The sequence below is a fragment of the Eublepharis macularius genome, chromosome 11 (genome assembly GCF_028583425.1).
Source record: "Eublepharis macularius isolate TG4126 chromosome 11, MPM_Emac_v1.0, whole genome shotgun sequence".
Taxonomy (NCBI): domain Eukaryota; kingdom Metazoa; phylum Chordata; class Lepidosauria; order Squamata; family Eublepharidae; genus Eublepharis; species Eublepharis macularius.
Window position 1 is genome coordinate 15,424,322 of NC_072800.1, and position 27,877 is coordinate 15,452,198.

General features: G+C 44.3%; 1 protein-coding gene across 1 annotated transcript in view; it reads left to right on the plus strand.

Annotated features, from left to right (window-relative positions):
• Window positions 1-27,877, plus strand: part of TNS3 (tensin 3) — a 361,185-nt gene that overhangs the window by 166,553 nt on the left and 166,755 nt on the right. Inside the window, exon 5 of the mRNA XM_054991056.1 lies at window positions 15,613-15,651. Within this exon, the coding sequence (XP_054847031.1) occupies window positions 15,613-15,651 (39 nt within the window). The remainder of the gene's footprint in view (window positions 1-15,612; window positions 15,652-27,877) is intronic.

A 27,877-nucleotide genomic window follows, 5' to 3' on the forward strand; every position in this document is an offset into this window, starting at 1 on the left:
TGTGTCATCCTGAAGGTCACGCATTAGAGCAGTTAGGTCTTTTGTTTGGCTCTCAGCTTAAAAAGCATTTAAAAGCAGGCTATTGTTGTAAGATAAGAAATCACACTTCAACAGTTTTTTTTAAAAAACTATTTCATTTTTTGGACAGTAGAAGGCTATCTTGTGTAATGGTTTGAGACTGAGTCATGTATATATATATATATATATATATATACCGTTTCACAACTCATTATCTGATAATTCAGCAAACCAAATACAACAGCTTGGGGAACTAGAAAAAAAATAGGCAGTCATCTTAAACCTGCTACCTTGAAAATAATTTTCAGTGAAATCAGTTGGTTTCCTTAAAAATTGTAGGTGTGCAAATTTTGTTCAAATGTGGAGTCTTGGTCTGGGTTTCGGCCACATGAATCCCCTCAAGTTGCTTGCTAATCGCTCACTCACCCAGCACGAACTGCATCCTTAAAGTCTCTCTAGCTTTATGTCTGCCCTCTTTTCCCGATTATATCCCTTTGTGTGATTTTTGCTTCCTTGGTCTCCTGAAGGTCTCCTGCAACTTTAAACAACTTTTACGGTTCTTGTTTCCATTTATTCCCTTTGGGGAGAAAGGTATAAATGAAATATATAAATAATCAAAATATCATTAGATCCAGAGGAGTTAGCCAAGTTAGTCTGTAGTTGCAAAATAGTAAAGAGTCCAGTAGCACCTTTAAGACTAACCAACTTTATTGGAGCATAAACTTTCGAGAAGCACAGCTCTCTTCGTCTGGCAGCAGGAGAAGCACAGCTCTCTCTGCTCTGGCAGCAGGAGAAAGAGGGTGTCAGTTTCACAGACCCCGCGCTGGATCCGGCTTGGGGTCTGTGAAACTGACAGCACCTTTCTCCTGTTGCCCGGGCTGTCAGTTTTACAGACCTTGCACCAGTTCCAGTGTGGGGTCTGTGAAACTGACAGCCTGGGCAGCAGGAAAAGAGGCTGTCAATTTCACAGATTTCCTGGCTGAACCCAGTTCAGGGGCTGTGAAACTGACAGCCTCTTGCTCCTGCAGCCAGAGCAGCCAGAGAAAGGGGCTGTCAGTTTCACAGACCCCGCACTGGGTTTAGCTGACAGGCTGAAACTGGTGCGGGGTCTGTGAAACTGATAGCCCCGTTCTCCTGCTGCCGGGCAGCCGAAGAAAGGGGTTGTCTGTGCCGGTGCAGGGCAGTTGAAATGCCACGAACCACAAACTAATTCATGAACTGAGAAAAGGTCAGAAGTTTGTGGTTCGTGGAATGTTATGAACCACGAATTACGTGGTTCAGGTTTTTTTGGTCCGTGCCCATATCTATTCTTGACTGTACTTCAGCATTCTCCCATCTTGTGATACACAACGTTTGGCTGCTGCCTCCTGGCCAGGGCTGGCATAAGCACACAGCAAGATGGGGCGAGTGCTAGGGTCCGTGGCTTCTCGTGGAGTCCACTGCTGCTGACTCCCTACTCATGCATCTCCTCTGACGCCTGTAGTCATACCCTTCCACTGCCTGCTTTTGAGTGCTTTGTCACCTCTGCTCCCAGCTGCATTTGTTGCCTAGCGCTGCTAGAGAAGGGCATGTGGGAAGTGTACAAAGCATCACCGTTCCTGGTGGCCATGGCAGTTACGCTTAGCTGCATCCAGCACCCTTGAGGAAAGGGCAATGCACGTAGTGTGAGTAGCTGTGACCACAGCTGGTGGGAGAACTTGCAAATGGACAAAGAAAGGACACACAGGTAGGTGGGGGCACATGGGAGGGAGGTCAAGAAGGGGAACCCAGTAGTGGGGTTGGGGGACTGATCACTCTCTGCCCAAGGCCCCCCAAACCGGGAACTGCCCTTGCTCCAAGACACCTGGTGGGTGAGCTCAGACTTCCTACCCCCAGTAGGTCCCATTAAACACAGCAATGCTGCTTTATATCCACAGCAAACTAGGGAGCAGTGGTGGCTTTCAGCTTAATGCTGCAAGTTGAAACTGCATGTGACTTCAGATGTTTTCTTTTTGTGTGTGTACTGCAAACAAAAGCCTCTACTCATTGTAAGGGGAACGGCTGTCTGTAGGGTGTGATCTCACATAGAGTGGGGTTGGATCACATTGGAGATGGTGCTTGGAGCATCCAACAAAAAGTTCTGGAAGCTTTGAAGCTGTAGGCGTGGGTGTCACTTTTTTGTGGAACAAAATCCCCCCAAATTTTGGGAACAGGAAATATATGCAATACATATTTTCTTACCAAATCTAACTTTATCTCCTGTTATTTGGAATATTTATGAAATTCAAAAGTTTAAATGCTTTAGTTTTTCTTGAACAATATTCAGGTCCAGTAGCACCTTAAAGGCCAATTAGATTTTCGGGTATGAGGTTTTGAGAGTCAAAGCTCCCTTCATCAGATACAAGCAAAACCGAATATATGCAGTGCTTGAGAGACAGCTGCTGTACCCCATGCTACCTTTGCATATATATCTTAGTTTACCATTAGAGAAGTAAAACTAAAATAAAATTTGAAAATAGAAAGAACTTTTTTATAGTACACAAAAGGAAAGTGTATTATTTGGACAGATTTAAAAAAAACCCAGGAACACAATCCACATCAATACCCTTATTAGTACCCAGCGAATGGCATATAATTGTGCAAGCTTTTAAGTTCACCAGAACTCTTTACAAATGCACAAATACATGGGTGGACCAATATTTGCTAGTTGGGTCTGCAGTTGCTGCTACACACCAGGAAAGGAAAACTGATCATATGTCATTTCCAGAATGTTATGTGGGAATATTTTTTTCTCTGCTTTCTGTGGAAGAATATCAAAGGCAATTGTGAATAGCAGCTTTGTTAGCACAGGCTTGTGAAAAAGGAAGAGTTTATCACCCAGTCATATACGTATTTAATAATTCCAACAGAAGTCAAGACAGTGACGCCTTTATTCTTTCGTGCATTATCAGAGAGCCTGACCTATGTTTATAGTTTTACCTAGAATTGACTCAGCAGTGTGTTTCAGGATATCAAAGGATTTTCAGTACTTGCTCTGTTGGGTTGTAAAAATGTCACAAATCAAGTGCCGCCTCCTATATTGCATTTCAAATGAAAAAATATACAACACTGAACCCCTATCCCCTGAGTTTTCCTTGGGAGTGTTTCTCTCCTTCCCAAGTTTTGACTGAAAATGAGGATGAGATGAGATGGTGCAGGGCTTTTTTTCAGTGGGAACTCGGTGGAGTTGCGGTGCGGCAGCTGCGGTGCGGAGGGCAATCTAAACTCCCCTCTGTCTGGAGATCAGGGGGCGGGGCCGCCAGCCATGTGACCATTTTCTCCGAGGGCAACCCACTGAGTTCCACCACCTCTTTTCCCAGAAAAAAAGCCCTGGTGGGGAGCATAATTGTTTTGGATACAGCACCTTCCAGATGTTATATTGCGGAGACCAGCTGTTGCCTCAAGTATTCCTGCAAGGAGAATGCTTTTCGTAATACATTGCCCAGTTTTCTATGCTTACGGGCGGCTTCTTTTCCCTTTTGCGTGGTTTTCTTTTGGTTATCAAAAGAATATGAGCAAGGGCCACAGTTTAGGCCATTTGTGACATATGTGGAGGTAACGAAGATGCGAGAGTGCGTTTTGTCAGTCTTGCAGAAGCTGTCTGCAAAAGGACATTAATCTTCAAATGGTATTGTAAGAATGGTGAATTGATAGCCCACCGAACAGATATGACCTTCAAAGCTATCTTCAGTAGACACACTGGGGCCTTTTCCTGTTGTTTAAAAAAGTTGCCCGTGATCTTTTTGAAATAGAGAGCTCTTGTCAATGGTGAGAAGCAGTGGTATTCTACATTTTAGTATTTTTCCTTGCATCTGCTGTCTGATGCTCTGCCTTAAAGCTGCTTGGTCTTGAATGTGAGGTGCTAAAGCTGCTTCTATTTTAAAAAATTCCACAGTTCTAGTTTTGTTAGCGGCCCTGAATATGATAGATGGGTAGCTGCGAATTTGATGGGGCAAACTTATCACTGTCCCTGACTAGCCTTCCGAGGCTGTTATTTGCTCCATGGTGAAGAAGCCGAGACTGGAGATGCATTCTTGTATGCCTTCTCCCCTTGTACAAAGAATAGCATCTTCACTGGGCAGTTTAGATTAGAAATCTGATACTGGGCGTGGGGAAGGATTAAATACTATAACCAGTAATTACAGGTACCACTTTCCTGGTCATATAGCAGCACCCCCTCTCCGCTAGGTAGAACACCAGGAAGTCAAGCGATCAGTCACGGATTTTCCAGTGTAATATGTATTTTGGCTGAAAGAGAAGATCTGTATATTTTAAAAAACGTGGTACAGCTCTGCTTGAAACTATGTCTTTAATCTGTAGGTGGAAGATCATCGTTTTTTTAAAATCCCCCATGTCAAAAACTTCATTGCATATGGAAAATTACCACAGCAGAAGCCTTGACCTGGATAGCCCAGGTGAGCCTGATCTCATCAGATTTCAGAAGCTAAGCAGGGTCAGCTTTGCAATGTAGCACCTTTAAGATGAACCAACTTTACTGTAGCATAAGCTTTCGAGAATCACAGTTCTCTTCGTCAGATGCACTGTGATTCTTGAAAGCTTATGCTACAGTAAAGTTGGTTCATCTTAAAGGTGCTACTGGACTCTTTTCGATTTTGCTACTACAGACTAACATTGGAAAAACCACGGGCGGCCCTGGAGCAGTTTTGGGAAGAAACCACACTATGCCAGGAAACCACTATAGCAATTGTAAATATATTTCTATTCACATATAAAAGTGCGAAGTGCAAAGTGCAATGTGTTCAAGTATACAATTCCTAAATACACAAAACAGGAATACACAGTATAATCATATACAGCACATATATTATTCAAACAAGTCTTTACAGTCCGTATAGTCTCTTGCTTTCATTTAAAGTGCAACATGCAAAATTTTATACAGAAGCCCATGGAGAGAGTCGTGGAAGATGTTCTAACATTCCCAGTCCCAAAATTCAAGATATGTCCAACAACGCCGATGGGGATGTGCAGGCAATTGTCATTAACCCGTTTCGTGAGAGAAAGCTCACTTCATCTTGGGCATGAAAAAATTCAGACTGGATACAAGAAAATTGCAAGATCCAAACTCATACTCTGGGGGCTTGAGAAGAAGGTGGTGTTAACGGACTTTGCATGTTGCACTTTAAATGAAAGCAAGGGACTATACGGACTGTAAAGACTTGTTTGAATAATATATGTGCTGTATATGATTATACTGCGTATTCCTGTTTTGTGTATTTAGGAATTGTATACTTGAACACATTGCACTTTGCACTTCGCACTTTTATATGTGAATAGAAATATATTTACAATTGCTATAGTAGTTTCCTGGCATCGTGTGGTTTCTTCACTACAGACTAACATGGCTAGTTCCTCTGGAGCTTTGGGATGGGAGACCGCCAACAAAGACCAGGGTTGCAGAGGTAGGCAATGACAAACCACCTCTGTCAGTCTCTTGCCTTAAAACCCCACTAGGGGTCGCCATGCGTCAGCTATGACTTGAGGGCACTCTCCTCCACCACCACAGCAGAAAGAAAGCTAGCTTTCCTTTTCTTGCTATGTTCCCACAGGCAGGCTTATTTTTTCTGTGCAAGAAGATTCAAGCATACATTCTCCCACCTGTGAGTTCTACATCAATACCATCCCTAGAAAGCTGTACTATATGCTTTTACTGAATATATAAGACAAGCTAGGCTTTTTTAAACTTTATGGTGAACCGTTCACATGATTGCTGAGCATTACCATATGACAGACTCAACTGACATACCTGCTACCCAGAATTAGATGTGATTTTTAAAATAACATCATCTGACTGTTCAAAGTTCTTTGTCGCAACTTTGTGGTGTCAGTGAACATAATGATCCTCCTATAACACATAGGGGAATTAGAGCATGTGGGACCAGCACTGAGAAACAAAATTGTTCCCCTAGGCACCTGGTGAAGTCGTGGCCAAGGTGATATTTGAGCCACTATTTTACTTACAATCATGAATCAGCCAGCAGAGTCACCAGCACAGGTACCAGGCCCTGCAACAGACCCAGATGCCAGCTCTGCCCTTATATCTACCCAGGGAATACAATTACAGGACCCAATGGCATCAACTACACTGTCTCTGGCTCTTACAGCTGCTCATCCTCCAACATGATATATGCCCTCATGTGCCAACAATGTCCATCTGCTCTGTACATTGGACAAACCAGCCAACCTCTGCGCAAAAGAATAAATGGACACAAATCTGACATTAGAAATGGCAACATCCAGAAACCAGTGGGAGAACACTTCAGTCTACCAGGACATTCCATCAAGGACTTAAAGGTCACTGTAGTTCAACAGAAACCTTTCAAAAACAGAATCCAATGGGAAGCTGCTGAATTGGAATTCATATGTAAATTTGACTCAGTCAGGCTGGGATTGAATAGAGACTATGAATGGTTATCTCTTTATGAGAAGTAACTGATTTCCTTAATAGAAGCAAACTGATCTCCATATCAGAAGCTGCTCTTTGCATCTACTCCTCCCTCCCCTCTCCTCCTCTATATCTGACCAGTTTCTTCTTGCCCTCCATGCATCTGACGAAGAGAACTGTGATTCTCGAAAGCTTATGCTACAATAAAGTTGGTTAGTCTTAAAGGTGCTACTGGACTCTTTTTGATTATTTTACTCTGCTCTTCAGATCTTCAAATATCTGCTGTCTCTTGATGTCATCTCCACATTGCTGTGTGGCATTCTGGTTTAAAGTCCCGTTATTTGGGCACTAGAGCTGTGAATGTGGGACATTTAGTAGAGAAATCTTCCTTCCAGACTGCCTGCCTAAACCCATTGTGGCGAATCAGTTGAACTTGCAAGCAAGAAGCTAGAGCTCCGGTTATCAAAGGAGAGCGAACTTCATGGTAGGATGAGTACTAAATTAGGATGCACAAATACGATTGCCAGTTCTCCAGGTGTGAGCAAAACATTTTTAACCTGAAGAACATGTTTCTGCTGAATGATAGAACAGGGCTCATCTCTGACTTTATGCTGGGCTTTGGAGGCATTTGGAAGCAATTGAAACTCTGGCTCAGTCAATAGTCACAAAGAATGCAGTTCGTCTTCATGGTCACACTGCCTTCTCACAGGGGATCTGCGCATGCGCCCAGGCCTGCTGCGGAATAAACTTCTAGAGCTCCATAGAAAGAATGTCGTGCTCGTCTAACCTGTCACGTGCCAGTTTCTCCCCGTCCTTTTCTGTTAGTCTCCTGCCTTGAAAACCCCACGGTCACCATATGACAGCTATAACTATAACTATAATACTAATCTGAAAGAGAATGGATATAAGATAATGTATAGGTGGTATTTAACACCGAAAAAATTAGCAAATGCCATGTCAAACAAATGCTGGAAATGTAAAAAACATGAAGGTTCCTTTTACCATATGTGGTGGACGTGTGAAAAGGCCAAGCTTTTTTGGACTAAGATTTATGCAGAAATGTTGTTAATTGTGAAAAGTAACTTGTTGAAGAGCCCGGAACTGCTGTTGTTAGGTTTAAATATGAAAAAAAGTTAGTGTCAAGGATAGGACGCTAGTATATTATCTGACGGTAGCAGCAAGATTATTATATGCACAGTATTGGAAACAAGAAGAAATACCAGAAGTTGAAGATTGGATTCAGAAGCTGTTGTACATGGCGGAGATGGATAAAATGACAAGAAAATTGAAAGATCAAGATCCAAGTGAATTTTTGAATCACGGGGGGAAATTTAGGGACTACCTTGAAAATAAGTGGGATGTGAAAGGACAACTGTGGTCTCTGGATAACTATTAAGATGTACAGAGGATAAGTATGAACTTTACCTTTAATAATAGAAACAAATAATAGAATAGGGATAATGATAAGAAATAAGGGGTTATAGTGCTGTTGGGAGTCAAAAAGGAAAAGGGGGGAGGGAGAAGGGGTGGGGGCATATATACCAGAATAGGGGGTTAAATGAAGTTATACTATGTATTATGGAATGTGTGGAATGTATGTTATCTCATCCAATAAAAATTGATTTTCAAAAAAAAAGAAAGAAAAGAAAACCCCACCAGGGGGTCGCCATATGACAGCTATAACTTGACAGCACTTTCCACCACTATCTCCAGCTAATGTATTAGATAAGGAGTGATGGTAAAGATCTTTGCCTGAGATACAGGAGAACTGTTGCTCGTCAGAGTAGGTAGCACTGGGCTAGATCAAAGCTATGGTCTGGGTGACCAGCAGGGTGGCCTTAGGTCAGTCACAGCTTCCTGGAGCTCTCTCGGCCCACCCACTTCATTGGCTGATGTAGTGAGGATAATAATAACATACTTTATAAATTGCTCTGAGTGAATGTTAAGTTGTCCTAAAGGGTAGTATATAAATCAAATGTTGTTGTTGTTGTTAGGGCACGCTCATATGCTGGAAAACTTCCTTCACTAGCATTTGAAGTTTTGTCTGTAGATCACATAGCATGTTTCTGGGTGTACACTTAACAAAAAACCTTCAGTGTACACCTAAACATGCGAAGTGTGATTATGCCAAATGATTGTTGGCACAAACTGGCTTTGTGTTTATGTTCATTGGCAACTCTGCAGCTGTCCCTGCCCAGTATGTAAAATGGCCTTTTGATTCACCTCAGACAAACAATCCTGAGCAACAATCAAACTCTTATTGTAACTTTTCATTTCCCCTTGTGATCTTGCTTTTAAAATTAGACTGCTGTGATATGACTAAACAAATAAGGTTTGCCACATTATAAAGGGGAGCATTGATTTTTAAAAAGCTTTCCCAGTCTTTGAACTTCAGTTCTAGGGCTGTCTGCTGGCGCAATCCTTTTTTAAGGCACTTTTATCTATCAAAAGAGGCTAGAATAAATGCCCAAGCTGGAGGGGGTGAAAGGCAAGGTGAAGCAAAGATCAAAGCTGCGCCTCTGGTAAGATGCATTGTGTGAATAGCGCTAGTTGGCTGCGAGAGTTGGGATTCTTAAGTGGGAACTCAGTAATATAACAGAGGGGGGCACTGTTGTACAGTACGTGAACTAGACACTAGTGTCTGATTTATTTCTTTAGTGGCCTGTAGACTAGAAGAAAACCAACTAGTGACACATTATCAGCCGGCACTAAGCAAACGTATTTGTTATCTCTGCAGGCAGCGACTGCTTGCTAATTGCACTTTTTAAAAATGTGGCACTCATATAAAGAAAAGAGAGCTATATATCTTGACGATGACTAGGGCAGCCAAGAACCATAAGTCAGCTTCTTTAATGCAGCAATCTTGTTTAAGTTGGGACTTAATTCTGAGAGCACAATTCATCATCAGGCCCGGTATCTGGAGTGGCAAATGCTCTGTAGCATGAAGCGGACAGATGTGATTCTGTAGACCTGCAGTGGGCCTGCCCCTGAGAGTCCCAGTTGGTATGTAGTTGATATTCACAATCAGGGCTTTTTTTCAGCGGGAACACGGTGGAATGGAGTTCCGGAACCTCTTGAAAGTGGTCACATGGCTGGTGGCCCTGCCCCCTGATCTCCAGACAGAGGGGAGTTGAGATTGCCTTCCACGCAGCGGCACGGAGAGCAATCTAAACTCCCCTCTGTCTGGAGATCAGGGGGCGGGGCCACCAGCCATGTGACCATTTTCTCTGAGGGCAACCCACTGAGTCCCACCACCTCTTTTCCCAGAAAAAAAGCCCTGTTCACAATTGTCTATCACACTCTCAGCGGCATGTTGTTGCTCCTGTGTGCCTACCCAGAGCTTGCATTCCAGTTGAGTTCCAAGGGCGCTTGCTGCGTTTTCACGAAAAGTGTACAGAGCAGTTAAGTTGCAGGACTATCATTGGGAATTTCTTCTGGTTTCAGTTTTGGGTTCATTGGCATCGTTCAAAAATGCTAATTTTGTAAATCCCAAATGGTTTGCAGGGGGGCAGGCAGAAGTCAAGGTAACTGCAAAATTTGTATTCTTCCATATGAAGGCTTTGCTCTGGGTGCCCCCATCTTTGGTGATGAGGCACACAGAATCTGGACACAGGGTCTTTTCAGTTGTGAAATACCTTCTCTGGAATTCCCCCTGTCCCCAATGATAATAATAATAATAACTTAATGCCCACTCAGAGCGGTTTAAAAGTATGTCATTATTATCCCCACAACATCCTGTGAGGTGGGTGGGGCTGAGAGAGCTCCAGAGAACTGTGACTAGCTGAAGATCACCCAGCTGGCTTCAAGTGGAGGAGTAAGGAATCAAACCTGGCTCTCCAGATTAGAGTCCAAACTGGCTCTCTGATGTTGGTTGGACACTGTTATCCTTGGGGCACAAGTAATAACTTGTGCACAAGTAAAAACTTTTCCTTTCTCCTGTGTGATTTTGTTGCCGGATGCTGGTCTTATTTGTTACTGACTTCTGGTTTGCTGATGCTCTTCTGATCTCTGTTCTGCTTTGTTGTTAGATTTATGTTACGCTGTGGTTTTTAGGTAGAAGAAAAGTTTTAAACAAAACATAGAAAAAGCATAGAAAGCATAGCTTCAGCCCAGTCAGTTCACACAATTCTTAGAGTGTGGTAATGACTTGGCATTGTTGTGCATGCCTGTGCTATGCTGGCAGCTTATTGATTATGGGCTGTTATGGTGGTATTCAAAGCAGCCCCACATTTAGGTACATTTGCAGTTATGTGCAGACAGCCTGGTTTAGGGTTGGCAGCCTCCAGGTGGTGGCTGGAGATCTCCTGGAATTAGAGCTGATCTCCAGGCAACAGAGATCAGTTCCCCTGGAGAAAATGGCTACTTTGGAGGGTGAACGCTATGGCATTATACCCCACTGAGGCCCCTCCCTTCCCCAAACCCCACCCGTTCTAGGCTCTATCCACAAAATCTCCAGGAATTCACCAACCAGGACCGGGCAACCTTGTGCTTGATTTGTTTGTGGCTGGCCAGTCGCGGGGAGAACTCAGCCATTTCAGAGAGCCATAATATGTTTAGCATCCGTGAACCACCTCAGGTGTTCTAGGGTGAAAGAGAGAGTCTGAAAAATTATGCTTCCTCTCTACATGCTTCGAAGGCTATAGGGACAGGTGTATTCTCACAGCGCTGGAAAATGCATCTGCTTACTGAGGTAGCATATGTATCGTCCCCCTTTGGAAGATAAAATCCTTTATCTTCCAAAGAAAATGATTTTAAAGCCTTTTCAAAGGTGATGTCAAGCTAACGTAATTTGGTTTCCTCGCGCAGCTGCATTTAGGCCGGTTCTTTTCAAACGTTGTGTAATGAGAAGTGCAGAGTGCCATCCTAAGGAGAGTCACACCCTTACAAGTTTGTTGAAGTCAGTGGGCGTAGAAGGGAGTAACTGTTTAGGATTGCACGGCCAGTGTATCGGTTGTAGGCAGGGCTTTTTTTCAGCTGGAACGCGTGGAACGGAGTTCCGGCACCTCTTGAAAATGGTCACATGGCCGGTGGCCCCGCCCCCTGATCTCCAGACAGAGGGGAGTTGAGATTGCCCTCGGAGGGCAATCTAAACTCCCCTCTGTCTGGAGATCAGGGGGCGGGGCCACCGGCCATGTGACCATTTTCACCGAGGGCGATTTAAACTTTAAAAAACTCCCCCCTTGTTCCAGCTGACCCAAAGTGATGTCATTGGCCCTGGGGGCATGCGTCCACTTTGCGCGCGCACATGTGGTACCGGGACACCACATCCTGCCAAGAGTTGCCCCCTGTGCTGGCAACCTGCTGGGGCACCTTTTAAGGCACAGTCAAGTGGGGTGTCGACCAGGCCTGTTGACTTCACTGTTGCCTGTCATGTGAAATGAGCACACCCTGGAATAAATCCTACACTCACACAGGCAGTTTCCTTACAAGGGAATACTAGTAAATGGTAGAGAAAGCTAGTTGATCATTACTGATGATCTCCCTAATTAGTGATGGAACATTTCTACAAATTTTGCATCCATGGAGAAAAAAATATGTTCTATTTTTTTGTGAGAAATTGAAATGTTTGCAATACTTTCTCCTCAGCCCTAAACTTATATCACAGTTTTAACAACATAAAAGGCATTGCTTACAACTTACTTGGTGATAGAGAGTGCTGTCAAGTTATAGTTAATTTACAGCGACCCCTGCTGGGGTTTTCATGGCAAGAGTAACAGAGGTGATATGCTATTGCCTGCCTCTGCCTCCCTGGTCTTCTTTGGAGATCTCCCATCCAAATAATAACCCTGCGTAGGTTCTGAGGTCTGACAAAGTTGGGCTTGCTTGGGCTATCCAGGGCCATTTCCAGATGGCTTACCTGCCTCCGGAACGTCGCGCCATGTTGCGGGGAAAACGCGAAATATCGCGCGAGAAAACGCATATTTCGCATTTTCCCTGCAACATGGCGCGACGTTCCAGAGGCAGGTAAGCCGTCTGGAAACGGCGTAAAACTCAGTATATATAATTCTAAGGTTCACTATATTTATGAAATTTAAAAGTAAAGATGCCATAGTTTTCTACAGCCAGATTGTGAATATACCCAGTACGAGAGAGAGAGAGAGAGAGAGAGAGAGAGAGAGAGAGAGAGAGAGAGAGAGAGAGAGATGCAAACGGTCACACCTTATGATATCTCAGCGCATATTTCTTAGTTATTGTCATCTAAGAGGTAGGGGAAAGTGTAATTAGTTTATAATAAAAGCATCCAGGATTGCTGCATATCAAAATCTCTGGTAAAGACACATTCTTCTGCAGCGTGGGAGGTGGCCTGATAGCCTTCTGCTTGTATAAAAGTGGATGCTGTCATCACTCATCTGGAGTCAAGGAATGAAACTTTTTGACAGTTATAGTGCTTTTTCAGAGGTGTTTGATAAATTTTATACATGCTTCTTCTGCCAGACAGTGTGTCAGGGATACAGAAGCTGTCTTTCGACAGCAGGTGTCTTTAATGAGATTTTAGTTAACATTTTCCACCTGTTTGGCTTGTTGCTTTAGTCTCTAAAAGATACACGAGACAGCAGCCATCTCATGCGATAGAAAAGGAAACTTATTATGCCATAGGTTGTGCCTCCTCCAGTTGGGGGACCAGAGAAAAATCCTTTTTCTGCAGCACTAATGAGCTTCTGTTTGAGATTTTCACTGGGGGCCAAGCTACAAGTGATGAACGACACTTGAACGGCAAGTGAACAGACTCATGTGTATTCCTTCCTGTTCACTTGGGGCCAAGCTACACATGACGAATGACACTTGAACAGCAAGTGTATTTCTCCCTGTTCACTTGCCCTCCACTCAATCCACTTGCCGTTCAAGTGTCATTCGTCATGTGTAGCTTGGCCCTTGCACTCCAGTTGCACTCCACTTGATCACTACGAGCCAAGCTACAAGCAACGAATGACACTTGGACGGCAGGTGAACAGACTCATGTACAGGGGTTTTTTTCTGGGAAAAGAGGTGGTGGAACTCAGTGGGTTGCCCACTGATGGAAACAGTAAAGAGTCCAGTAGCACCTTTAAGACTAACCAACTTTACTGTAGCATAAGCTTTCGAGAACCACAGTTCTCTTCGTCAAATGCATCTGACGAAGAGAGCTGTGGTTCTCGAAAGCTTATCCTACAGTAAAGTTGGTTAGTCTTAAAGGTGCTACTGGACTCCTTACTATTTTTCTACTACAGACTAACATGGCTAACTCCTCGGGAAATGTGGAAATGTTTCTCGGGTGAGTTCAGTATAACTTAGTGAGACAGTATAACTGAGGGCCAAGCTACAAGTGACGAATGACACTTGAACGGCAAGTGGATCGAGGGCCAAGCTACAAGTGACGAATGACACTTGAACGGCAAGTGTATTTCTCCCTGTTCACTTGCCCTCCACTCAATCCACTTGCCGTTCAAGTGTCATTCGTCATGTGTAGCTTGGCCCTGAGTGGAGGGCAAGTGAACAGGGAGAAATACACTTGCCGTTCAAGTGTCATTCGTCACTTGTAGCTTGGCCCTCAGTGAGTTCCTAATGCTAGCACTTGGTCTCTGGATGGGTGCGTCGACTGTTCGTAGCTGGGCTCGAGGCAGCATTGCAGTAAACCGTGAAGGTCTGTTCAAGGGTACATTCCTATTGCCCGTACTGCCCTCTGCATTCAAATTGTTTAAAATTTCTAGGGTGGCGCAAAAAAGAGGCATATCTGACATCTTCTGTCATTTTAAAAGCTCAAGCTGGATTCTTTATCGTTAGCTGATGTATAAAATCTGCACTTTATCTTTTCAGGTGGAAGCACAGGCAGATAGAGGAAAGCATTCTTGCCCCGTAGACAATTATCCCACCTGCAGAAAGGGCACGAATAGACACAAATGGGCAAATTAATATATCCCCCCTTCTTTTCCCAGTATCCTCAAGCAAGCCTGTGGAGGTGTTGGTTTTAAAAAACAAAAACAGAATGTGAAGGCAGGGGGATCTGAAAACTATACTTGCCTACTCGTGTTGTTCTCCGGTGTTTCCAGCATTTTTCTCCCAACCTGGCTGCCCAGAATTGGAGCCTGGTTGGGAGAAAAATGCTGAAAATGCAAAAAGTAAGGGTGGGGCAGTGTTCAGTTTTCCTGGCCTGTGTGTGCTGATTTTGATTAAAAGTAGACACAAACACACCCAATCTTGCTTTCTTCACACATGAAATGGAAGCTGCCATAAGGGCTAATAGCAGCTGGGAGAAGAGTACTTCGTAGCAATGGGATAAAAAAGAGAGATACTAGATCTTGAATAGACAATTCTACACGTCTTTCCTCCTCACTCCTCACTACAATCTCTTCTGTTTCTTTTGTATGGGGGTGTAAACATAGGGTGGGGGAAAGTTATCTTCTGCCTCCAGCTGCTTTAGCAACTTGCAGAGTACGGTGCAGCAGCATTTGAAACAAATATTCCCCCTCCTTCCCGTTTGCGGAGCAGATGGGCTTCTTGTTGCTTCGGGTATAGATAAAACCCGGGCATCTGCCCCTTTGAGGTCAGTGTGCAGAAAAGTGAGATAAAAGTGTTTTTGAATAAATAAATAAATACCCCTTCCCCCCACACACCCATTTGGATCTTTTTAGCCTGGTCTGTCCGCCAGTGTATGCAAGGAAAGCATTTCCCTTTGCCCCTCTTGGAGCGTGTGGGGTGGCTGGGGCTGCCCAACTGTCACTGGGAAGGGGGAATGCCTGGTTTCCATCCAGAGATCAAAGCAGGACCTTTCCTCTGCCTGCCTAGAATAGATAAGGGAATGGCTCAGACCAGCAGACGGTGTTGTTTGGGGGGCAGGAAGCACTTCCCAAAGCCAGTGATTGACGGAAAATGGAAATGTCAATCACAGAAGCAAGGGACGAGACGGTCCCTGGGCTGGACGTGCTGCTGACGCTGAGGGGTGCTCGCTCCCCTTCTTCCCGAAGATGGGAACCAGACAGCATAACTTGTCAGTTTATAAGGCTCTGCTCCCAAACGTCAGAAATAATTTTTGTCTGGATTCGAAGCGTTTCTGGTGTTTACAAACAGGAGTTTGCTTGGGAAGGGTCTGGATTAGTAAATTTCTGACTCTGCTTCTCAAGAGGTAACTTTTATCAATAGTGGAGCCAGATTTGAAAAGAAAACACACGTTGAACTTTCCCTTTTTGTTCTCTTAGGTGGTAACCCCCTGCTTCCTGCCAGTCAACTATCCATTGGTAAGTATATTTGAGAACGGTGGTATTGCTCGGGGAGTGTATTTGCAATAGGAGTAGGCACAAATATATGGTAACACTCACTAACCAACAGTGAATCACAAGTAGCCCTCCTCAGAGCTCAGCCCGTGATTCGTAGGCCTGTTTTCAATGAGAGCTGCTGTAGCACAGTGGTTAAGTGGTTCGGCTGCGAATCAGCACTCTACTGGTTCGAATCCCACTACTGCCATGAGCTCAGTAGGTGGCCTTGGGTAAGCCACCCCTCTCCGCCTCAATTCTCTGGCTGTATTATGGGAAGAATAATAACCCTAACTTGTTCACCACTCTGGGTGGGGCACTAATCTGTCTAGAAGAGCAGTATATAAGTACCGTTGTTGTTGTTGTTGTTGTTGTTGTTGTTGTTGTTAATACAATAGGGCTCAACCTCATGGCTGGCAGGTACTTTCTGGGACTCAGACCTATTAGTGTGCCCACTGTAAACCAGTCCCAGCCTCTCCTGTCCTGGCTGGTCTGAGGAGAGCGTGCCCCTGAAAACACTAAGCTGTTCTCTGTTTGGGTATCCAGTTTTTATCTTAACAGCAAGAAAATTAAGGAGGGCTCCTTAGTTTAGTTGCTCAGGAACCCTTAAAAATCTGCAACCAGTCTAGCTTGGCCAAGTGATCCATGCCCATAACTATGTGCCGAATGCATTTTCCTCAGCCGTGTATATCCACTATCTACCCCTCTCCCCACAACAACAACAACAACAACATTTGATTTATATACTGCCCTTGAAGACAACTTAATGCCCACTCAGAGTGGTTTACAAAATCTCTTATTATTATCCCCACAACGAGAGCCAGTTTGGTGTAGTGGTTAAGAGCACGGGACTCTAATCTGGAGAACCGGGTTTGATTCCTCACTCCTCCACTTGAAGCCAGCTGGGTGACCTTGGGCTAGTCATGGCTCTCTGGAGCTCTCTCACAGGGTGTTTTGTTGTGGGGATAATAATGACATACTTTGTGAACCGCTCTGAGTGGGCATTAAGTTGTCCTGAAGGACGGTATATAAATGGAATGTTATTATTATGTTATTATAACAATCACCCTGTGAGATGGATGGGGCTGAGAGAGCTCTGAGACAGCTGTGACTGACCCAAGGTCTCCCAGTTGGCTTCAAGCAGAGGAGTGGGGAAATCAAACCCGATTCTCCAGATTAGAGTCCTGCCACTCTTAACTACTACACCAAACCATACACACCATAAAAAGCAGCAGGGCTTCTACATCCATTTTCACTCCCAGCGCCTCTGTTTTTAGAAGAGTGCTGCTGTACCTTAGTCCTTTTCTATCTGTAAACAAGGGACTTGATCTCAGTTAGCATGGGAAGGATTCCACTTCGTTGTAAGAGGCCTTGCTTGATGACTTCCTACCTGTGGAAAGACTCTGGCTGATTTAAACAAGTTAAGCTCAGCTGTATTTGTCTTAGCCAGAGGCCATCGCCAAAATAGCATGAAATTTAAACAAAACCTTTAACAATAGCGAATGAATAGCACAAAGCTTATTACCCGCACAGCGGATCCTAGTAAGTGTACTCAGGACTAATCCAGCCATCTGCGTTTCAGTGAAATTCATTTTGCTTTGTACTCGGAGCCAAAGGAAAATGAGCCGTTCTGCGCGGAGCACTTCAGTTCTGTGGTGAGGGAAATGGCTGGTTTGTGAGGTGGACATCTTTAAGCAGTGTGGGTAAAATCTTTGTTCTAGACATTCCGTACTGCTGATATAGGTAGTGGATGTTCAGTACAAAACGTAAAAAACAGAAGCAGAAAAGAAGTAGTCAAGGCCTTTTCATCATAAATAATTTTGCAGAATATCCATTGATTGAGAAAAGACATAATGACAAAAAATATCAAGGTGACTATGTTTAGTGTGCATATGGATTTGTGGATCTCTTGCAGTATCTCTGCGCCCCCCCCCCAGGGGCCCCTGGCCCCCAAGTTGAGAACTACTACTCTGGGGTATGGTAGCAAAGACCAGTTTTTGCAGGTGTACTCTTGGGTCCTCAATGTGGTGCTTAACCACACCTTTCCTGGAGCCTACCATGTGTGGCCTTGTGGGGGGGGTCCCTGCCTGGTAGTTTCTGGTTGGTCATTGGGGTTCTGATTGGTTGCACAGATTAAAATGATGTTGCTTTGATGGCTGCTGCCTCCGCAGTGATGGTTTTATCGCTCTCATTCTATCCCAGTGGCTGTCTTTAATTAGTCCTCTTGTCCCCTGCCCTTGGGCTTCCTCTCTGTGACTGGGTGGCTCCTCCTCCTGTGGCGGCCATTTTGTGGCTGCGCCCACCATCTTGTGTTAGAATTCCAAATGTGCCCACAGGTTTACAAAAGGTTGGAGACCCCTGGACTACAAGGTGGTTTGCAGGCCAAATTGGATCGGATGATGCTGGGTGGATGTAAAACAGGCTTTCGAGTTGGGTTGGTGGTTGCTGAGGCAAGGACACAAAAAGCCGATTCTCCTTTTGTGAATGAAGAAGGCAGGTACTTGCCTGAGTGTCACTCAAGCCCTAAATGAGACACACTCTTTAGTGAACATTTGAAACTGATTTTCCATGTGTGGAACAAAAAATCCACTTCCAAAGGATTGTGAAAGTGCATTGTAAGTACATTATTCAACGTGTGTGGAAATGGCCTTGGTCTCGTCTTAACTGGAAACTCTGCTTTGAACAACACAAATCTATTCATCATATGTGATGAACAACGCCTTTCATAATAGAAGAGTCACAAAAATCACAATTCCCAAGGAACTCTGGGCAGCTTTTCATCTTCGCCCGATGCTATTTTGGGGATCCCGCTGAAAGCAGTAACAGCCTCACGGCTTCAGTAGGCACACATTTCAAGTTGGCACTGATGGCAAAAATGGCTCTTTCAGCCATGCCTGTTAATCCACTTTTTATTTGCAAGACTACTTAGCCAAGTGGTAGTCTTCGGCCGGCAGAGGGAGCCCACAGAAATACAAAGAAGCACAATAAATATATTGCAAAGAAAATAAATAATGTTATAGAAAGGGAGCAAAATGTTTGTTAAAATTTAGAAAGGTATGCCTTCTACTCCCCATCAGAGATCAGGCTTGCATCTGATCAGGGCTTTTTTTCAGCTGGAACGCAGTGGAACGGAGTTCTGGAACCTCTTGAAATGGTCACATGGCTGGTGGCCCCGCCCCCCTGATCTCCAGACAGAGGGGAGTTGAGATTGCCCTCCACACCACGGTGTGGAGGGCAATCTAAACTCCCCTCTGTCTGGAGATCAGGGGGCGGGGCCACCAGCCATGTGACCATTTTCTCCAAGGGCAACCTACTGAGTTCCACCATCTCTTTTCCCAGAAAAAAAGCCCTGCTTTTGATGCAAGTCAGAGCAGAAGTGTAATATTTTTCTCTCTAAAAAAATGGGATTAGCATACTACCCTTTAGGGAGAAAAATGGGGGTTGATGCTAAGCAAAGCGCTCATTTCCTTCCTCTTTCCTTTTATGAATGTTAACATTGAGAGTGTGAAATTGTTTTTGGTGAGGAGCAGAGTTCCGATTATGTTGCTGCAATTTCCAGGGGAAAAGGCCACGGAGAACTGGCCTCATTAGCCATGAAAATAGAGCGTCCATCCTCTCCTGCCTAGCTAGCTGCCTGTGGGCGATTCGGAGTGAGGAAACAGAGGTGCAGGCGTGGCTGCTGTTCTCAGCAGTTCTTTGTCACTCTTTCAAGCCATTTTTTGAAAGATCTCCCAGAGAGAAACCCTGATGTGTCAACATCTTTTTTTAAAAAGTGAGTATGCAGATAGTTCAAGCATGCAAATCAGTGAAAGAAGAGCCTTGTAATAACGCGGGCGTGAAGCGTTGGTGCTGGTTGTGTCTGACCAGAACACGCATGACTGGAGTGTCCCCCTGTGGGCTGGAGAGCCAAAGACCCTCCTTCTCTCCTTGATCCCCTGGTGTAAGGGACCTCTGCCCATGTCTGCTTCAGCTTAAAGAGCGATCCTTTTTCTTGGCACGACTTCCAGATTTGTATAGTTATTGAAAGTACAATCATGTTCCTTACAACATGTTTCATGCATGTTTCTTTTTGCGTGTGTGTGTTTATGTGTGTGCCTACTGAAGCTGTGAGGCTGTTTCTTAGAGTTGCCAGCTCCAGGTTGGGAAATTCCTGGAGATTCGGGTGGTGGTGGAGCTTGGAGTGGGTGGGCTTTGGGAGGGGAGCAGCCTCGGCAGAGTATCGTGCCACAGAGTCCACCCTCCAAAGCAGCCATTTTCTCCAGGGGAACTGAGCACTCTTAGGGCAAATCCACACTTACTGGCACAGCGCTAAACAGGCGGAGTGAGAGCGTTTTTCTGGCGTGTTTTATGACATCATCACGCCACGAGAGCGGCATCTCATGGCGCGCTGATGTCATAAAATGCTCCAGAAAGATGCTCTCACTCCGCCTGTTTAGCGCTGTGTCGGTAAGTGTGGATTCAGCCTTAGCTGGAGACCAGTTGTAATTCCAGGAGATCTCCAGCCACCACCTGGAGGCTGGCAACCGTACTGAATGTTACTGCTTTCTGCAGGAATCCCCAAAATGGGATCTGGCGGAGATGAAAAGCTGCCCAGGGTTCCCTTGGAATTGCAATTTTTGTGACTCTTCTGTTACGAAGGTTTAGTCCATCGCACATACTACATTTTATGTAAATTGCAACTTCTACCTGTGAGGTTGTAGGTACGCAGGGAGACAAAAGGATGTGGGAGAAAGTGGGAAGAAACTCGATGTTCTTGATACGAATCTGAGCCCCAGCGATGTTGCGAGTGCATCAGAGGCTCTCCATGGACCTCAGAGGTAGTTGCATGATCCGGAATGTGGTGATGGGCACGAGCAGGGTGCCTTGCTTTCTCCCATGCAGTCCCAGTAATGTTGCCGGCATCTCAGGGGCTGGTTGCTCCGAAAGGGGATGGGCTATGTGCCCTGAACAAAGTAGGCCACTTTTTTTTTAACGAGTGCTGTGCGGATCGCTCACCCTGGCTCTGACTGGCTCATAATGTTATCCACTATTCGATGGTTGTTGTGGGTTTTCCGGGCTGTATTGCCGTGGTCTTGGCATTCGTTTATGAATCTGGAAACCAGAGGTTACCAGGGCTCCGTGATAGGAGTGGGTCATCCGTGGGAAATACCGGTGTGCATGCCACAGTTTTATTTGCTGTGTGAGGTGTATGGCCGAATTCATGCAGATGATACGAGAGGTCCCCTGTCTACTAATTTAGAACCTCTGACCATGCAGGAGGAAGGCGAATTGAGAATACGAAGCATCCAGGAATGTTCATGCCACAATAATGCATAGATTATTTGCGCTGATTTTGACACCCTTCTTCCCCCCCCAGGGAAGCCCTATTCAGTGCTCGCAGGGAATTTAATGTGTAACGTTGCTTAGTGAACTTTGCCTTTGTTTGCTTTAAGATACCATGTTACAGCTATAAATGCGATTAAAATCTGAAAAAGTTGGGCGTTGGCTGATTGCATAGTATGGACTTGAGGGCTTGCAACCCCTGCCCGATCCCCTCTTCTCCTTGTGGAATGGTGTAGAGTTGTATGGGCTGAGTTGTGAAGAGATGCTGGACCGAGCAATACTTCTGAAAAAGTTTTTTTGTCTGGGGTTTTAATCTTCTCCCCCAGATTAAAACGAGAAGCTTCCTTTGCTTGTGTGGCTAGGAACATATATGCATCTTTTCAGGGCTTTTTTTCTGGAGAAACAGGTGGTGGAACAATGGGTAGTGGTTGCCAGCACCTGCAGGGCCGTGAGGTGATGTCACTTCCGGGAAGTGATGTCATCACAAAAGGTGCTGCAGCCCAGGGGATCTTTAAATTTTAAATCCCCATGCATCAGCTGTCTGGCAGGGACTTCCCCGCCAGGCAGCAGACGCAAGCCAGTGGGAGGTTTAACCTCCCCTTTCTGTGCTGTTTCGAAGTGGCATGGAAAGGGGCATTTAAACCCCAGCTTCAGCTGTCTGGCAGGGACTTCCCCACCAGGCAGCAGAAACAAGCCAGCGGGGTTTAAACTACCCTTGTTGCTTATTTCATCTGATGGGAGGGGGAGGAGGGCAAACTCCCCCCCCCCATTGGGTGAAATAAGCAGCTGGGCAGGAAGTTATTGAGGGGATCTGAATTTGTTTTTACTGGACATGTGATCACTTTGGAGAGGTGCCAGAACGCTGTTCCATGGCGTTCTGACTGAAAAAAAAGCCCTGCATCCTTTTGCAATTAGCAAAGTGTTCTTCTTGAAACGGCAGGACTGCCCACACTGCCCTTAGCCCAGCCAGTCAGAACTCAAGGATGAAACAGTTGTTCTCTGCCCATTAATTGAGATCCAACTCACACGTTGCCTTTTCAACTCAGATATGGAAAAAACGTCCCAGTTTAAATGATTCTGTGGCGCCCTTATTTTATTTACAATATGTGTACCCCACTGTTCTGCCCTCATCAAGGCCACCCAGGCAGCTAACAGATTAAAAACATACATCATGAAAACTCCACTTAAAAAGCATTAAAAACCAAACAAAAGCACATCATTAAAAATTAAACCGAGCTAAAATACAGATCCAAAAACATAAAAACAACCATTAAAGCATAAGGCTGGAAGGAGGGTTCACTGAGGGAAAGGCTGAGGAACAAAAAAGTCTTCACTGGCGGAAGATGACAACTAGGGTTGCCAGCTCCAGGCTGTAAAATTCCTGGAGATTTGGAAGGTGGAGCCTGGATCGGGCAGGGTCTCAGGAGGGAGGGACCTCATTAAGGTATAATGCTGTAGAGTCCATCCTCCAAAGCAGACATTTTCTCCAAGGGAACTGATCTCGGTGGCCTGGAGATCAGTTGTAATTCTGGGAGATCTCCAGCCACCACGTGGAGGCTGGCAACCCTAGCGACAACAGAAGGGGACTAGGGTTCTCAGTGGCCAGGTGGTAGCTGGAAATCTCCTGGAACTACGACTGATCTCCAGGCAACAGAGATCAGTGCTCCTGGAGAAAATGGCTGCCTTGGAAGATGGACTCTATGGCTTTATACTCAGCTAAGATCCCTCCCCTCCTCAAACCCTGTTCTCCCCTGGCTCCACCCCCAAAATTTCCAGGAAAATCTCAACTCAGAGTTGGCAATCCTGAAGAGGATAGGCGAGTCACCTTGGGGAAGAGAGTGCCAGACCTTTGGTGCCCAATAGAGAAAGCCTTCTCCCAGGTTGCTACCTGTCTGATCTCAGCAGGTGAGGGCATCAGAAGTACCTTGAAAGATCCAGAGGAGTTAGCCATGTTAGTCTGTGGTTGCGAAATAGTAAAGAGTCCAGAAGCAACTTTAAGACTAATTAACTTTACTGTAGCGTAAGTTTTCGGGAACCACAGAGCTGTGGTTCTCGAAAGCTTACGCTACAATAAAGTTGGTTAGTCTTAACTATGCTACTGGTCTCTTTACCACCTTGAAAGATGACAGTACTGGTTGGGTAGGTTTGTAAGGGAGTCCTTCCGAAGTAGTCGCTGTAAAATGCTGTAGAAGTAGTCAGCTGATAAATACTAGGGCTCCACTTCCATGTTTAGTGGAAGGCTGTATCATCGCACTCAGTTGATGGAACCATGAGTGGTTTTTGCCATTCCAACCTGAATTTTAAAAGTGTCAATCGGCTCAGAAGAAGTGGTGACCTACTAGTGACCTTCTGACTGAATGAGCTGAAAATGGCTGCCACTTTCAGCTTTGAAGTTTTCTGACATTTGGCAGCCTTTGAGTCAAACCTGCAATCTTTCTCCGGCTTAAAAGCGGCATTACCTGGTCATGCCAGTCTCTTGAAGTATTTCCACTCTGTCTTGGGCAAAGGGTGGCATTCCTAACCTTGGGCAAACATTGTATATTTATATATGCGAGTGTGTGTAGACGTGCACATGTGCTTACAGTTGCAAAGTTGTTCTTGCTAACATCTATCAAGATCCAAGCCCGTGCTGAAGCTTTTGAAGTTCACAGTGTCATTTTTCTGACTGACAAACGGTTTGTGGAAAAGAAAGCAGATTTTTCTGTTTCTTTTTAAAGTTATGATAGATTGGCTTGCTTAACCTGCATTTCTAATCAGCCCATCTGGAACATCCCTTGCTCAGCGGTGCTTTCCCCCCCACTTACGGTCACGTAAGTTTCAAAGCGAAATGTTACTTTTGAAAGATCAGTGTTTGATGTCATTTCTAAAAAATAAAATAACGTGGCTACTGCCACGTTGTCAATGACAGCCAGTTTTGTGTGTTTTTTAAGGGACATCTCTGCTGTAGCATTTCTGATAACCCGTTAATTATGTCGAATTCACTCTTTCTATCTGAGAATATTTTGGATTAGAAAACACGCAAAAATGCTAGATCTTATTGGAAGGAGGGCAGATTTGTACAATAATTTTTTGTGCCAGAAGTTATAATCTTGCATTGCAGATGTGACAGAATCCTGATGCATTCAAATGCTGTTTTGATAATGTTTGCAAGACAGCTGTTTGTTTAGAGATTTGGGGGAAGAATTTATTTTAGATGTTTATTTTTTGATACACTTTTTGTGCAGTTCTTGCGTTTCTCATGGAGAAACCATTCTCCTGCTGCGATGTTAGTCATTATATTGTTGAGGACAGAACAGGTTACTTGGAGAGCCCGTTCTTCCTGGAGACTGCTAGTTTTATGGGGAAGGGTCCGTGTGATGTAACAGATCAAGTGTTGGATTTGGAGCAGGGAGGTTTGAGTTCAGATCTGTCCACAGCTAGAAAAGTCTCTTGTGTTACTTTGGACTGCTCCTTGTCTCAGCGTCATCTTACTCAACAGAATTGGTTTTTGAAGATTAAGCACGATATTCTCCATCTTTACTGATTGAGCTGCTATAGAGGGAGGATGGAAGATGACCATGAAGTCAATGTTCTTTAAAAAGTCTACAATTATGTGCTGTTAACTCATGATTAATAACCAAACACGGTTAATATATTCCTTGAGCCTCAGTGATAAATGAAGTAAAAAACCCAAAGATCTCTGCAATCATTAAACACAAAAGTCATAATTCAGTTAGCCAGGGCTTGGTTCCTAGCTTGAATTTTACACCCCGGAGTAAATCAAACCATCTATGACAGTTTCTTGCCATTTCTTGGAGGGCATAACTCAGTTTATGCGCAGAAACTGCAAACAGCCACATTATCAGTGAAATCCTAAAGAGAAGTCAATTTTATTTATTTTTATTTATTTATGTCATTTATAGTCCGCCTTTCTCACTGAGACTCAAGGCGGATTTCACAGTATGAGCTTAGTACAATCAGTATCAAGTACATTTCTGTACAGTATATCAAGTATATTTCCATATAGTGTCAAGGACATTTCCATAAACAGGATCCAATACAGAGTAGAAGAAATGCTGAAACAGAACATAATCCATTCTAGGACTGACATTAGACAACATGAAGCACGGTAGTGCATAGGAGTACGTATTTAAAGCAGCAGCTAATATGTAAGGCAATATAGTGATGAAGTCTATGGTCCCTAACTCATTAGTGAAGCATCTGAGACCCCATCCCTACATTACAGCCCTCCCATTTGAGTAAAAAGCCTTTTTGAATAATTCAGTTTTGCATCATTTGTGGAAAGCCTGGAGCGTGGGGGCTCTCCTGACTTCCTCAGGCAGGCTGTTCCACAGGGTAGGGGCCACCACAGAGAAAGCCCATGTACAGGCTGCTGTTGGTTTCCCTAGTTTGGGAAATGCCTGAAGATTTGAGGGTGAGCCTAGGAGAGTGAGATTTGAGGAGAGATCTCAGCAGAGAAAGGATTCCCTAAAGTCCACCCTCCAACGCAGCCATTTTCTCCTGGGGAAGTGACCTGGAGCTGAGTTTTAATTCCGGGAGATCTCCAGGCCCCTGCTTCCTAGTCCGGTTTTCTACCCATTTCTGTATGGAATTTTTAATGGGTCTCAACTTACCCTGGTCTTTTAAAATCTATTGTGGTTGGGAGTGTTGAGTGATGATGAGTGGGCACAAGGCCCATTTGTTGTGAACCCCACACCCCTGTCATTAATTTGGTATTCAGTTTGTTGAACTTTAAGACATGCCAAAAAAGTCTGTTCCTGAAGCCTTTTCTTCATTTATGCTTTGTGTGCACTTGTGTGTTTATAAATGGGTGTTTTTTAAATAGTAGTTTTATTGCTACTGTTGAAATTGATGACTTATTTCTTGTTGGTGATAAATGCTAAATGATCATTATTTTTAACTAATGGAATTTCCGGGTGTTAATGTTGGCCTCTTCTTTATTGTGTTTCATATCTTATTTATAAGTTAATTACCATATAAAATGGTAGTATTTGGCATGTTTATGAGATTTTAAAGTAGACATGCTTTAATTTTTACCAGCAAAATTATGAATATACTCAGTATTTTAAAGAATTGCAAACTGCTGTACCCTGTACTACCTGAGCACATATATTTTAGTTTTAAAGGTCACCACTGGAAGGTAGTCAGCAAACCTACAAGCAACAAATGCCTTTGTACGTTCCTCTCATGAATATGGCAGAAGGTGTCAAAATGCATACTGAATAGGAGTGTTTTATATGTCTGCAGTATTCACAGGAATTGTCATTCTCTAATGCTGTAGATTGCCTCATCTAAAATCATAATTCTGCATATTTGGAGGGGAAGCATTCGCCCCTTTCTAAAAGACAAAATCTTTCATAGGCACCCCACCCCTGTGTTCTTCAAGATTTCTAAATTTTTGAAATGAGAGTAGGGTTGTCAGCTCCAAGTTGGGAAACCCCTGGAGATCTAGGGGGTGAAACCTGGAGAAACCTGGAGAAAGGGGGGGTTGTGGAAGAAAAGGACCTTGGCATGGCATAATTCCATACATCCCACCCCCAACGTAGCCATTTTTGCCAAGTGAACTGATCTCTGTGGCCTGGAGACCAGTTGTAATTCCGGGAGATCTCCAGCCACTACCTGGAGGCTAGAACAAATACAAAGGGGGTGGAAAGCTTAACTACAATTCAACCATACACTACACAACCAAAAAAAGCTCACCCCAGGCGGAAAATTTACAAATTTATGCGATTTAAATGTGTAATACAAAATTACAAGGAACAAAAGTAATACCAGAAAGCAGTCATTATGCAATATTATAGTCAATAATGGCTGAGACAAATATGATCCCCAATTTTATGAAAAGGGCAACGATTCTAATAGACATATATAACAGCCGTAGTCCAGCAAGCTGTCCCGGTCCAATATATGTAGAACCAATTTAAAGCCACATAGGCAAGATAACGTCCCGTTCCGACGCTAGTAGGAGCCGCTGTGGAAGGAGCGGGAACAAATGAGTAAGGCGCAGGGCCAAACACAAAACAAGCCGTCTCAATCCGACGCTTGCAAGAGCCGCTGTGAAGTGAGCGGGACGGAGAGCTGAGGCGAGAGCTGAGGCAACGAGCAAAAGCCGGCCAATTCTTTCTCTTTTTCTCGTTTCAGACCTAGATATGTCTTTCATCAGGCCATAACATCTAAGAAGTAACATAAAGCAATAATATGCATCGAAATTAAAGAGAAACATACTATGATGTAAAACACCCTCCCCCCAAAAAAACATAAGAGAATCACAGCATAAATTACAATTGTGAACTCCCAGGAAATTATCCAAACATATGCGGAGTAAAAGGGGTGGGGTGATACAACCACTTAAATATATATCAGGGTGGGACCATAATACACACATCCAAATTAAAGACACAGTGCAGTAAATTATTTTAAAAGCACAGAGCAATAAATTATTATACACAAGGTAGTTTAACATATTAATATACAAGGTACTATTCCGTAATGATAAATTCCGACTGTCAGCCGGGGGAGGGGGGAAGGGGGGAGGGGGGGGGGGAGGGGGAAGGGGAAGGGAAGGAAAGGAGAAGGTGAACGGGAGGGAGGGAAAGGAAAGGAGGGGGGGGAGGGAGAAAGGAAGGGACTAACAAGCCGGGTTGCTGCCGATCAGAGAATTGCTGATCATAAAAAGGAGGAAAGTTCCAAATGGTTATTCAGACCATGTGGGATCATGGACCGAAGTCTAACGATCCACCTAGTTTCAGCTTGGAGGAGAAACCGGTTGCGAATTCCCGGTGTAGAGACAACTTCCAACACAGAAAACCGGAAGGGTCTGTCAGAAACATGTTTAGTCCTAAGATGTTCATACAGTGGAAGATCCACGCTAGGATTTTTACATCTAGAG